General features: G+C 44.0%; 1 protein-coding gene across 1 annotated transcript; it reads right to left on the reverse strand.

The window, feature by feature from the left end:
- Window positions 1-2,414: 2,414 nt before the first annotated feature.
- Window positions 2,415-10,878, reverse strand: LOC129349610 (uncharacterized). Its single transcript, XM_055013413.1, has 3 exons — window positions 3,973-10,878; window positions 3,711-3,803; window positions 2,415-2,987 (listed from the first exon to the last, which is right to left on the reverse strand). Exon 1 carries the CDS (start codon window positions 10,768-10,770, stop codon window positions 7,438-7,440), a length of 3,333 nt encoding a protein of 1,110 aa, XP_054869388.1. The 5' UTR covers window positions 10,771-10,878; the 3' UTR covers window positions 2,415-2,987; window positions 3,711-3,803; window positions 3,973-7,437.
- Between the last annotated feature and the right edge of the window lie 3,099 nt (window positions 10,879-13,977).

Below are 13,977 nucleotides of genomic sequence, written 5' to 3' on the forward strand. Positions count from 1 at the left end.
TGCCTTCTTCCTCTTCTTTTCATCCCTTCCTCCCTGTGCTCCTTGCTCATCTTGCTTCTCTTTCTGCTCTTCCTCATCCTTCTCCTTTCCTTTCCTTCAGTCTTGCCATTCTTTTCTCATCCTTTTTCTACTCGTCCTCTCCTATTTTCTTCCTTCCTCTCCTCTTTGTTCTTCTTTATTTCTCCTCTGCGCCTTTTTTCTTTTCCTCTCCTATTTTTATTATTTTTTATCTCTTCCTCCTTCTACTCCTTGTTCCTCTTCTTATTACTCCTCCTCCTCTTCTCCTTTTCCTCTTCCTCATTCGTGTCTTGTCCTTTTCTACCTCATTCTCCAATTCCTTTTTCATGTCCTTCTCCTACTTTGTCCTCCTCTTTTTGCTGTTTCCTTCTCTTCCTCCTTTTGTTTTTGTCTCCTTTCTTCTCCTTCTGTTGTCTTCTTCATCTCTGCATCTCTCTACTCCTTGCTCTTCTTCCTCCTTTTTCTAATTCTCTTTCTTGTAAGAAAAAGGAAAAGATTCTTCTCCTTCATTCTCCTTTGTCAACTCCTTCCTCTTTCCTTCTCCTTCTCCTCATCTGATTGCTTCTCCTTTATTGTCCTTTTGTCTTTTCTTCCTTCTGTCTCCTCATTGGTTTTTCCTTCTCCTGCATCTTCTCCTTCTTTCTCTATCTCCAACTCCTTGTTTTTCCTCCTTCTACTCTTTGTCTCCTTTCTCCTCATCCTCCTATCTTCTCCTCCCTCCTCTTCACTTTTCAGCTGTTAATTAATCTGCTCCTTGTTCTTTTCCCCATCATTCTTTTGTGTGTCATTTATCTTCTTTCCATCTTCTTTCTCCTCCTCCTTCTGTTCTCCTTACTCCTCCTATCTTCATTTCATTCTTTATCTCTTCCTTCTGTATTTGTTTCTGCCTTTATTGTCGTTGACTCATCTTTGCCATTCTTCTCTTCCTTTACTGCTCCCTTTTCTCATCTCTTCCTCCTTTACTCTTTATTCATCTGACGCTATCCTCTTCTTCTTTTTCTTAATCTTTCTCCTTTTACTCTTCCTCCTCCTTCTCCTTCTGTCTTCTCTTCCCGCTTTCTTGTCCTCCTTTCTCTTGCTACTATGACTTTTGTCCTCGTTCTCCTCCTTTCTCTTGTACAACTCATTCTTCTCCATCTCGTCTTCCCTCTACTCCTTGTTCCTCTTCCTCCTTTTTTCTCCTTCTACTCTTCCTCATTCTGTCCCTCATTCATTTTGTCTCTTCCCCCTTCTTCCCGTTCTTATTTTCTCCTCCTGTTCCCTCTCTGTCTTCTTTCTTTCTCCTCTTCCTTCTTTCTTCTCTTCCTCATTCTCCTCCTGTCTCCTTCTTCTACTCCATTTTTTCTCATCCCTCTTCTCTCCTCATTGTTCCTCTTTCTTCTACTTCTGCTACTTTTCCTCCCTTGACTCCTTGTTTTTCTTGCTTCTTCTCTTCCTCCTTTCCTTCTTCTCCTCTTCTTTATTCTTCAGCCATTGTGTTATTATTTTCCCTCCTTATTCTTCTCTTTTCCTCCTTTCCCTTATTCTCATCTTCTCCTTCTGTCTTCTCCTTTCTCCTGTCTTTATCGCCGTCTTTCTTCCTTCGCCTCCTGATATCTCCTTTCTTCTCCTCTGTCTCTGTCTGCATCTCCTGCTTCCTCCTGCTCCTTCTCTTTCACTTTCTTTTTCATCTCTTCCTTCCTCTTTTCCTTGTTTATCTCTGTCCTTATTCTTTTCTTCTCCTCATTTTCCTTCCCTTTTCTCATCTTTTTGAAGATGCTTCCTTCTTTTTCTACTCGTCCTTCTACACGTATTTGCCTTTTCCCCAGTCTTTGCTTCTCCTCTTGTCGTCTCCATCTTTCTTCTCCTCCTGTCTTTTTCTCCTTTCTCCTCCTCTATTCTGTCGTCTTCTACTTTGTCATTCTCTATATTCTTTATCTTCTTTCTTCTTCACATCTTTCTCCTTTTATTGGCCTTTTCCTGTCCTTATTCTTTTCTGCATTTTCTCCTGTCGCTTCGTTCTTTCTCCTCTACCTTCTCTGTCCTCTTCTTCCTCCTACTTTTCATTTTCTCCTTCTTTTCCTTATTCTTTCCTTCTCTTCTTTGTTCTTTTCCATTGCTTCCTTTTTTCCTTCATGTTCTCCTCTTCCTTCTACACTGTAAACCCGGATAAGTTCATTGTACTTAAACCATTTGCGTCAAGTGATTGCCTCAAATGGTTTAAGTTATTGAGTGCAGAGAAATTTAAGTTGTTTAAGTATAGTCAACTTAAATGTACAATAGGCGGAACTTAAAATTATACGTCAAATACACTTAAAAATTCTAGTTTTATTAAAATTCTGAATATATTAAAAAAATTATAGTTGGGATAAAAAAAAATCCAATTAAGTTCTTTTGTCAATAACCACACAATGCAGCACATTTAATTCATTTTATTGAAACATAACAAAACAACAAATATTGCTCAACATGCAGTGAGGACAAGAATGGGTTTAAAAAAAACTGCAACTTTCTAAAATATGTCCTCTGTGGAATAATTTTAGTAAAATAAACAATACTAGATGCATCTTGTACAAGAGGAATCACATACAAAATGAGCAACAGCATGAATATTTGTTTCAGTCAGTGCAATTTAACTGTGCAATAATCCAGACATGGGCTTGAAGAGTTGTGCCTTGCACTGCAAGCTCATTCTTCAGCTTTTGAGTCTTTGGAGGTAGCTCTCTTCGGCCTGAATTTATTATGACCTGCTGAATGAAGGTAAAGGTGTTCATGCTCCTCAGGTAGTGCAGGTGGAGTGTGGAGGTAAAGCCAAACAAGAGGCACATTGCTTGAGGTAGGTTGGTGAGTGTGTCCATTACAGGGCTGCCCTCTAGGATGATTCCCACTCATGAAGGGTTTAGTTGTGGTGATGCTGGGCTTGCAGCGCTGTTGTCCTCATAGCAGAGTAATGCCACTGGAATGTCGCCGGAGTCTCCCTCATTAAGATTCTATATAGTGCAAGAAATGAGACAAAACAATGATATTTAGGTTAACAACAATTTCTCTATGACCTTCTTTAATATTGCAATTTTTCTAATTCATTGTGGTTGTATTTTAGGTTGTGTTGTGTAAACAAGTTGTTAGAGCCATTTTTGTGTGTGTTCTATGGGTGTCTGTTGGTGTATAAATTTCATGTTTTGACAGTAGCTGGTATATTGGAAAATGTAAATGAATGGTATAAACAGAAGAAGGGTTAATTCAGGTGTGCTGCTGACTGGGGAGAAGCACACAATTTTTTAATCAGAGTTTTAGTGGCCGAAATTAAGCCTTTTAGTTTATTTTGCATGTAAGTACAAATTAGTGGAACAAGAGCGTGTAGATCAATAAAGGCGATATTGGAAATACGCTCAAGATCTCTGGATTCCTTCAATGGAGCCAGCACAAAGTATGCCTTACCTGGAAGTTCCAGCAGCAGCCCCTCACTGGTTTAGGTTTTTTTGTAGAAATCAAGTCACTATACAAGCCCTTCTAATGTTTGCATACTTTGCGGTATAAAACGCAATAATTAGTTTTGCCTTGCTTACAAGGAAGGCATATTATCAAGTTAAAATCAACTTGAGTTCAATGAAACAACTTCAAAAAAACCTAATTATAATAACCCATCATCCCAAATAAACAAAACCTGAAAATGGCAAAACTGATTCAAACACTTATCAAAAAACATTACTCACCAAATTGCTCTGAAAGAACATGGATGCATTGTCCCTAAGAATGACTTTAAGTCCTCTCAGGACAAGGCTTCTAATGGCTGTTGGCTCAGTGCTCTGCAAAGGTATAAAGGTATAACACGCACTTAATGTAGGACAATGAAATATATCTTATATCACTTTATTTATCCATATAAAGAAACACCTAAATGAAAGAGAGTTAGTTTATGTAATATGGATGAACTAACCATCCATATCATTAAAGAAAACAGGAATATCAACCCACCGTTGTCTGTTGTAGCAGGTCAGCTAACTGCTTGCCTCTCCGACCCATCTTCCTCTTGAAGATTTCCATGAAATTAGAAAGAATTTTTCTTGAAGATTTCAACCCTGTTAAACTCCAACCTGAAAATTTTGAAAAAAAATACATTTGTCATGAGACAAAATTACCATGACAAACAGCAAAACTTAATTCTAGAGTCTGCAGTTTGCATTTGACCCACATTTATGATGTGAAAGCAGGATAAATAGCTATGGAGTGCATTGAGAGACTTAAATGTACACATACATTCCTGGTGTAAGCAAGAAAGAGTTCAGTTCTGGCAGAAGTTCCATGTTTTAGCCGACAATGTTTGATAAGCTGTGTTCTCTTCTCACAGATGACAGGGCAGTACTTGCATTTCCAAGGCATTATAATGAGGCTTTATACAAAAATAGGACAATAAATGGGGCTAATGTTAAAAATGGGCATTTACTTTTCAAAACTACACTGAAGTAATTTGAATTCTACTCTGTTTCAAAACTGTATGTAGAGAACACACAGGTCGAGAGAAACTCTACAAACAAAATGATTATCAAAGTCTTACTATTCACCTTACCCACGTTCACATGTACACATTTCAAGCTAGAAAAATACCAGCAGTTTCCGATTAGTACTGGAATAGAGAAAACAACTCCCCTCGTTCAGACAGAAAATGGCATCCGCTTTACTGGAGACAAATGTCCTTTGAAAGGGTCCAAACTTGTAAAAAATTGAAAAATGCAGGCAGAAAACATATTTTCCAAGAAGCATGAAAGGTGCAAAGGCCTTACATTGCTCTGTGAAAATGAGAAAAAGGCGCAAACTTCTCTGTATCCTCCAATGGACAAGCCCAGACTTGTTTTGACTTGTGAGCCAAATAATCTCCTCAAATAAATATCGAGTACGGTAAGTATGGACTTCCAGACTTGACAGTGACGTCTTTGAAGTACAAACTCCTGAGGATGGGAGGATGAATGGTGACTATTCTGCAATCTGAACATCAGCGTCCTTGATGATGTTGCATCTTGGTGGTGGACTTGCCTGTATTTTCACCTTCATGTTTACTGTATTATACCGATATTTACAATAAAAGAGCAAGCACACCAACAAAATATCTGTCTATTTTCATTTGAGTACTACAGTTGGATATTAAAATATTGCCATAAAACCACTTTGAAGCTAAGGAGGAAGCAGCACAACTATGGAGGCAGATCTGGGCAGGAAGAATCAGGATGTGGAGGAGAAGAAGGGGAGGAGCCCTGTTAGCTTGTCTCTCTAAAAACATGTTCCTTATGTTCATCTCAACCAGGCATGTCCAAAGTCCAGCCTGTGGTCAGATTTTACACAGCCGCTGTCATATAATGTATAATTTGTGGCCCATCAGTGCTGTCAAAGAGAATATGCATATCTCTGAGAGACAAAATGCAATTGTGTGTTGTTGAATGATGGCAGCAATGCTCTGTTGCCTCCCTCTGACTATGTGACTTCTCTGTGACCCTTTCCAGACGATTTCTTAAATGGAAACTGCAGATTGTTTTTTTTTTTGTTTTTTTTTTTTTTTTTATAAAAAGAAAGGAAAGACACTACCAGTCAAAACATTCTAGTGCATATGACAAGTTACCCAGGAGCAACCGCACTAAGAAGGTGAAGCAACTGGAAGCAGTCTTTGCTTCACAGCAATGCTTTTTCTGTCTCAGTGAGAAAAAAAGGACAGTTCCTGGCAAACAAGGGACAATACATGCCACAACTATCAGATCCTGTACGGCTGGCAGATTTGGCATTTTTAGTTGACTAAATAAAGCATTTGAATGTGCTCAACATGAGACTTCAAGCATAAGATGCAGCGGTGAGCCAGTTGTCTGCACACATCAAAACCTTTGGAACCAAGCTACAACTTTTCCAGAAACACTTGTCACAAACTGAGCCTGACACTGCACATTTCTCAGCTCTACAGTTTTCCACAGGACAATATTAATACATAAACAATGAGTTTACCAACTCTCAGCTATTGAAAATGAGATGTTGCTTTTTTTTCTTCTCCTTTCTCTGTGGACCCTGATGATGCTCCTCATCAACTGGAGCTCATTGAGCTGTATGTGAACTGGTTATCTGTTTTGAATTTGATAGTTGACAGACAGCATTTCAGTGTCCATACTAAGTCGTGTTAAAAATGAACCTATTATGATATTTATACGCTTCCTGGAGGTTTTTTCTTTATGTAACTGGGCCCTCCCGATATGAGACGTATTGATTTTAGGACCTGTTTATGTCTGGGTAACTTACGTTTATTTGCATTCCCATGTGAATAAATGAAAATTGTCATCCATAAAACTTATACAAAACAGTGCATTTGAATTTAGGTTTAATGGTTCAAAGAATGTGAGACAGGATGGTTGGCCCATTATCAAATGTGATCCAGATTCAGACTGAGATATACAAGAACGACCCAGTAGAGGGAGCATTTAAAGTCTATGAAGACTTTGTATTGTGCAAGTCTGGCAAGAACACATGCACCAGTAAGAGATATAATGCAAACACGCATTACACTGAATATTGAGTACAGGGTGAACCCTAACTGCATATTCTGCTCAGTGATTGTGTACAGTGTTGCTTGTGACCTCGTGGTTCCCACTTGTGTTTCTTGCGTCCTCTTCCTGTCTCCAGGTGTGTATCAGCACGTTTCAGGCTCTGCTGTGGGTAGACATACCATCAAGATCCTGGGCTGGGGAGAGGAGGATTGTAAAGTATGGATAGGTTATAGGGTGGTTTAGGGTTGGGAACACTACAGATGAACTCCGGTCAGAGAATCCTTTAAACAGCTTTACTTCCACAGCACAGAATGGTGATTGATTGAGGATGAGTTGTTTACATTGATGTGGGTGTGTGTTTATGTGTGTGTGTGTGTGTGTGTGGTCTAAACAGGAAAAAACAGAAAGAAATAATATACAATTAGAATAGTCGTTTCAAAATAAGCCATGAAATAATAAGCTAATAACGGTAAAATAACATTAGCCTAAGAATATTAAGTTTGGCCTTATTTATGTTTATATTTATGATTGCTACGATGACAATACAGACCAGGCATGACATAAGGCTATAACATTGTGACCTACTAATTAAGCATGCAAACAACAAAGGAAAACTTAGCACTCAATAAACTAACCAGTGTTCATCACAAAGTCCCAGAAACATGCAACAGCATTATTAAACTTACTTTTGTCCATATAACGCACACAAACTAGGAAAAACAGTTCACCGTGGCAGTATCCATCCTCCTGGAGCAGGAACAGCTGATCATCACGCTGCCTCTCTGCATGCAGGCACAGTTCACGTGAGATGAGCGTGAGAGGCGTTCAAGTGCATCTCGGAAATCCCAGCACTGTCCAAATAGGCTTTCAGACAAGGCCGCCCCCAACTGTCCGCAGGGCAGTTGAAAGAGAAGAAGAAAGTCTATTTGGTGGCATCTTCTTCATCCTTGTCCTCAAGTGCTGGGAGCAGGATGAGCCGGGCAACTGGACGAACGTAGGTACGATCCTTCACTTGAACACTGGCAGTTCGGATGCGTCCATCTGCTCCTGGATGGGCCCCGGTGACCCGTCCTACAGGCCACGATGCTCGGGGAAGTTGGGGATCAATGATTAAGACAACGTCACCAATGGAGAGTGCATTACCGTCCTTCTTCCACTTACTGCGCTCTTGCAGCCCCGGCAGATAGTGACTGATAAAAGAGGACCAGAAGCGATCAGCGATAGCTTGACTGTGCCTCCAACGTCTTCTCCCAAGCTCACTAGGGTCATAGACTGCTTGAGGAAGCGACAAGTCGTGTCGGCCCATAAGGAGTAGGTTTGGCGTAACCGGGTCTGGATCAGAGGGATCTGAAGACAAGTAGCCTAAAGGTTTAGCATTCAGTATGCCTTCGACCTCCACCAGAGTGGTTAACAAGACAGGTTCAGGAACGATCTGATCTTTGAGAACGACGCGAAGTGCTGTCTTGATAGATTTCACTTCCCTCTCCCAAGTGCCGCCGAAGTGCGGCGCGCTCGGAGGATTGAATCGGAAGGATATCTGTTGTTCAGCAAGTTGCTCTCTCAAGGGAGATGCCATGGCAGCGACTGCTTCACGTAACTCTCGCTCTCCACCGACGAAGTTGGTACCATTGTCCATAAGGAGTTCGAACGGTTTGCCACGTCGGGAGATGAATCTTCTCAATGACAGAAGGAAAGCATCCGTATCAAGGCTCTCCAACAACTCCAGATGCACCGAGCGAGTTGTCATGCATTTGTAGACTATGCCCCATCTCTTTTCAGTGCGGCGACCGATCCTCACTTGGAAAGGTCCAAAGCAATCAACTCCGGTTGAATAAAACGGTGGCTTGTGGAGTCGTAGTTGAGCAGGTGGATAATCAGCCATTTTAGGAACATCAGGTTTCGCTCGCCATCGTCGACACTCCAGACATGAGTATTGATGCTTCCGAATGGCCTCTCTGCCTCTGATGATCCAGAATCGATGTCGGAGCTCAGCAAGAACTCGTTCCGGCCCCGGATGCAGTAGTGACTCATCGATGTCTTTAATGATAAGCTTCGTCACAGGGTAACTCGGGTCCAAAATGACAGGGTGGATCGTATCCATAGCCAGTCCCTCTGCATGCCTCAGCCTACCACCAACTCTTAGTAGACCAGTGGCGTCTTCATATTCTGGTGATAGAGATGCAAGTCGACTGCCTGATGGAAGAGCACGTCCAGCTTTCAAGGCTCTCAATTCTTCAATAAAGGAGTCTTCTTGAGCCCTTTGGAGCAACAGCTTCTCTGCTTGCAGAAAATTAGCAGCCGTGGTCGAGGTAGAGTTGGCATCAGCCGCCCCATGAAGGGAGCTAGCGGTCTCCTGGAGAAGCTCTTTCCAGGTGGAGAACTTACTGGAGTCAGGAAGTTGTGAAGGCGATGTGGTGGAAACTGTTCCCACGAAGGCAGACTTCCTTAGCTCTGTGGGATCTGGATCTATTTCAGATGAAGGCACTGTGGGCCATTCTTTCTCTGGCAGGTAGAGGAAAGGTGGACCTTTCTTCCAGCGATGGTCCTGCACCATATCTTGGAGAGTGAGTCCGCGGGTAATGTCGTCTGCTGGATTACTTGGGGAGTCAACATATTGCCATTGAGCCGGGTTAGTCAGGCTCTGGATTTCTGCGACGCGTGTGCCCACAAACACTTTGTAACGGCAGGAGTCCGATTTTATCCAGTACAGTACGGTCGTGGAGTCTGACCAGAGAGTGATGTGCTCAGGCGGTATAGCAAGCTCTGTCTCAAGCACTCTAGCCAGCTGTGCTCCTGTGAGTGCGGCACTAAGCTCTAGACGTGGGATGGACAGTTGCTTTCGGGGCGCGACTCTTGATCTGGCAAACACAAAGGACACATAGACGTGTTGATTGTTGGCAATTGTCTGCATGTAAGCTACTGACCCATAAGCTCGTTCCGAAGCATCGCAGAATATATGAATGCGACGGGTTGCAGTGGCAGGATTGGCAGTGTCTGGAGCATAGGGACGTGGCAGCTTGAGATGTTGCAGAGCAGGAATTTCTTGCACCCAATTCACCCACTTGTCCAGAAGATCTGCAGGTTGGATCTGGTCATCCCAGCCGATGTTGGACTTCCACATGTCCTGAATAAGCACTTTACATCTAGTGGTGAAAGGCACAATGTAGCCCAAAGGGTCATAAAGCTTGGCGAGGACACTGTAGACATTTTGAAGAGTGGCGACTGAAGATTCAGCATGGCGATGCTTGTAACTGAAGGTGTCGTTCAAACAATCCCAGCAGAGCCCAAGTGTGGGCTCAGTGAGGTTGGCACTGGCTTTGGACAACCATAGCTCACTGCTAGCTGACCGTGCTTCAGGCAGTAAGTGGGCAACAACTTCAGGCACATTACTAGCCCACTGGCAGATGTCGAAGCCTCCTTTGCTTAAAAGGGCTCGTAGGTTGTCGATCAAAGTCTTGGCATCTTCAGCTTTAGTCATACTGTGTAGGCAATTGTCCACATAGAACGACTGCTCAATCACTCGCATGAGCAGAGAGTCAGGTGGTTCATGGTCCCTGGCGTGCTGCTGTAGGGCATAGACTGCACAGCAGGGACTGCACGTTGTTCCGAATGGTAAGACCTCCCATTGGAAGATACGGGGTTCAGAGGTTCTCTCCATGTTCCGCCACAGGAATCGTAGAAGTGGTTTGTCACTGGGCAGTAAGCGGATCTGGTGAAACATTGACTTAATATCTCCACTAATGGCCACTGCATGACATCGGAACCGCATCAGGACCCCTATCATGGTTGGACCCAAAGTAGGCCCAGGCAGGAGTTGGTCGTTTAGGGATAGACCATTGCAGGAGAAGGAACAGTTGAAAACTACTCTGTCCTTTCCATTGTGGTGCACCATATGATGCAGCACGTACCACGATTCTGTGGACTTCATAGCCTCCTCTGTAGAAATCTCCGTGACATAGCCAGCCTGGATGAGCTTATCTATCTCTTTACAGTACGAGGCTGATCGAGCAGTGTCTTTGGCCAACCTGCATTCAGTGCTGCGAAGGTTGGGCATCACAGCATCTGGCGGTAAACAGAGTGTGACGGCTGGTTGACGGGCGTAACAACGGTGTAGCATAGCGTTGGATACCATTGACAGACACATGTTGAGATGCTGTCTGTAGGAGACTGAGCGCTTGCTGGTCTTGTTTGGAACGAGATGCGGTTTTCTCACTGACGTAAGGAAGGGTGTCAATATGCCAAAGGCGTTCCACATTCCTTAGAAGGTCCGTATATGAAGAATCAGTGACGATGTGCAGGCAGGAAGGCTTGTGGTAGGAGACGGGCATGATCTCGGAAGGCCCTTGTAAAGACCAGCCTAGCCTTGTGCAGATGGCTATGGGACCTCCAGATGGGCCTGCTCTGACTGGCTGTGTCGGAGTGAGGAGCTGAGGCATATCTGAGCCAATGAGGAGCAGTGGTTGAGCTCTGTGGATAGGGGGCAGAGGAAGACCTTTTAGATGCTCATAGCGTTTCTGAAGAGCTGCAACTGGATACGTGTGCTCAGATAAGCTCAGGCTGTCTGCAGTGAAGGCATGTTCAATCCGATACTTCTTGTTTGGCTTGAAAATGGGGGACACGTGAAGGCTAACTGAGGAACCTTTCAACTCCTTAACCTCTTGCTGAACTGTTCTCAGATGAAGTGTTTCAGGTTGCTGAGTAAGTTGTAGCTGTTCTACAGCTTGAGGGAGAACAATCGTTCTTTCGGAACCATCATCGAGCACTGCAAAAGTCTCCAGTGTACGATCTCCATGGTGCAGAAGCACTTTGACAACTTTAAGCAGAACTCTTTGCGGGCTTCGTGGCTGCTCAATGTAGACAGTAGGTTTCTGATGACTAACCATCAGCACTTTCTGGGATGACTCTTGAATAATGTCATGCAAGATTGTGAGATGTTGCTCCTTACATGTCTTGCATGGGCGCTTGAGCGTGCAGGCTGTAGCTTTGTGGCCGCAGCCGCATTTCCAACATCTGCCTCCCTCCTGGATCCACTGCTTAACCTCTGCAGTAGACAGCTTCTTGAAGTCAGAGCATGAGTTAAGGTAGTGCTCCTTATTGTTGCAGAATGGGCAATAAGGACTGGGTTTAAAAGTCTGGGACTTCGGCAGAGTAGTCTCTTTGTTGGTGGTTGTCTCCCCAGAGCAGTGGAAGATGGATGCTGACTTGCCTTTGGTCTTAAAACTATGCTGTTCTCTCTTAAGAGGTGTAGACCCTGTGGAGTTGTAGAGGAGCGTAGCTCTGCTGGCAAGGCGCTTGGCTTGAGCTTTCATCTGGAGCCACGCAGCAAGATCAGGCAGGGTATAGGTGAGCTCAGAACCTGGCTGCAGGATGCCGCGCACCAGACAATATTCCACAAATCCATCTCTGTGAGCAGGAGACATTTTGCATAAAAGACAGTCGACATGGGAACCACATCTCAGCTCGTATCCAACAGGTCCCTCTAAGGTCCGCAGCATACCAATGAGTGACTGCACTGAGAGGGCAAAAGAGTCAAAAGCTTCTGCATCTCCTGACTTGATAACTGGGGAGTTGAGAATGGCTCCAAGTTCACTTTGGACCAGTTGTCTCGGCTGACCGTATTTGTCCTGAAGAGCACCCAGGGCAGCTGTGTAAGGAGCTGGGTCATACATATATGATTTGGCCAACTGTAGAGCACTTGGGAGTTTAAGCTGACTGAGGAGAACTTGATATTTATAGTGTTCACTAAGATGAGGGTGACTATTCATCAAGTTGTCGAGCGCCATCTTCAGAAGTGCGAAATCGCTCTCTTTGCCGCTCTCAAAGAGGGGAAGTGTCGGTTTGGGGATGCCATACGATGTAGCAATCAGAGTCTCCATTCCTGGGTAGGTCCAATGTGGTGCCTCTGGGGCTGGGGCAACAGCTGGTAAGGTTGGTGGAGTATATTGCACCGTAGGAGGAGGTGGAGTCACTGTATCTGCTTGTGGTGGCATATTCACTCCAGTGCTCATAACTGGAAACTGTAGGTATTGAGAGGGGTAACTAGTTGTGACAACAGACCGCGTTGTCTGTGGCACTCCAGATGCCTGCGCAGTGGTCGCATTGTAACTGGATGTAGGGAGGACAGGACGATATTGACCTGCAGATAAGACAGGAACGGGTGGGGGTACTGAGACGGGTACAGCAGAAGGAGCTGTGGTGACAGTAACAGTGATCTGGGCACTTGTGACGGGATTAGCTATCGGCGCTAAAGGCTGTGTGATAGCAACAGTGGCAGGAGGTGGTACCTGAGCTGGTGCTGGATTCTGCTGTGGTACTGCTGGATGCTGCGTGAGAACCATAGGCCTGGGAGATGACTGTTGGATGGAATGTAATGGCTGTGGTAGCTTGGAGAATGTGGCGGGAGCTGACACGGTAGACAAAGCATCCTCTTCAGCCTCTGTCCAGTAGGATTTGACAAGGCTGGCAATGTGTACCTCTTTCTCCAGCTTCTGCAAAGCGTCTACGGCGTCCCATCTCTTTAGCTATTCTCTCCTTAGCCAGATGAGCTTCCTCTTGTAGCCGCTGTCCCTCTCTGGTTTGAGCATCCAACGCTGCAGCCTCCAAGTCAGCTTTCCTTTCCTCCTCTATTTCCTGTTGTAGGTCTGCAAGCTCCAATTCTTTGATCTGTTCCTCCAGTGCAGCTGCTTGGAGATCATGTGAACTTTGAAGCAGTTGGAGTCTGTATGATGAGCGAGAGGACCGTCGTGAGTGTGCAGATGACCGATAGCTTGTCAAAACTCTTAGCTTTGGTTGATATAGCCTGGCCGGGGTGGTCCTACAGTGGTCGAGGAGGCTTGGGCATTAGGCTTCTGTGAGGGCAGAAGAGTGACGTCATATTGGGCCAAATGCTGGGGTGGACGATGATCCCTCTTGGGTTGGGCAGATGACTCGTGATGCTGATCATCAGATGCTGTCTCCATAGTGTCGTGGAAACCCCAATCCTGCTCGAAGGACCAATGTAAAGTATGGATAGGTTTAGGGTTGGGAACACTACAGATGAACTCCGGTCAGAGAATCCTTTAAACAGCTTTACTTCCACAGCACAGAATGGTGATTGATTGAGGATGAGTTGTTTACATTGATGTGGGGTGTGTGTTTATGTGTGTGTGTGTGTGTGTAGTCTAAACAGGAAAATACAGAAAGAAATAATATACAATTAGAATAGTGGTTTCAAAATAAGCCCATGAAATAATAAGCTAATAACGGTAAAATAACATTAGCCTAAGAATATTAAGTTTGGCCTTATTTATGTTTATATTTATGATTGCTACGATGACAATACAGACCAGGCATGACATAAGGCTATAACATTGTGAACTACTAATTAAGCATGCAAACAACAAAGGAAAACTTAGCACTCAATAAACTAACCAGGTGTTCATCACAAAGTCCCAGAAACATGCAATTGCATTATTAAACTTAC

The sequence above is a fragment of the Amphiprion ocellaris genome, chromosome 9 (genome assembly GCF_022539595.1).
Source record: "Amphiprion ocellaris isolate individual 3 ecotype Okinawa chromosome 9, ASM2253959v1, whole genome shotgun sequence".
Classification (NCBI taxonomy): domain Eukaryota; kingdom Metazoa; phylum Chordata; class Actinopteri; family Pomacentridae; genus Amphiprion; species Amphiprion ocellaris.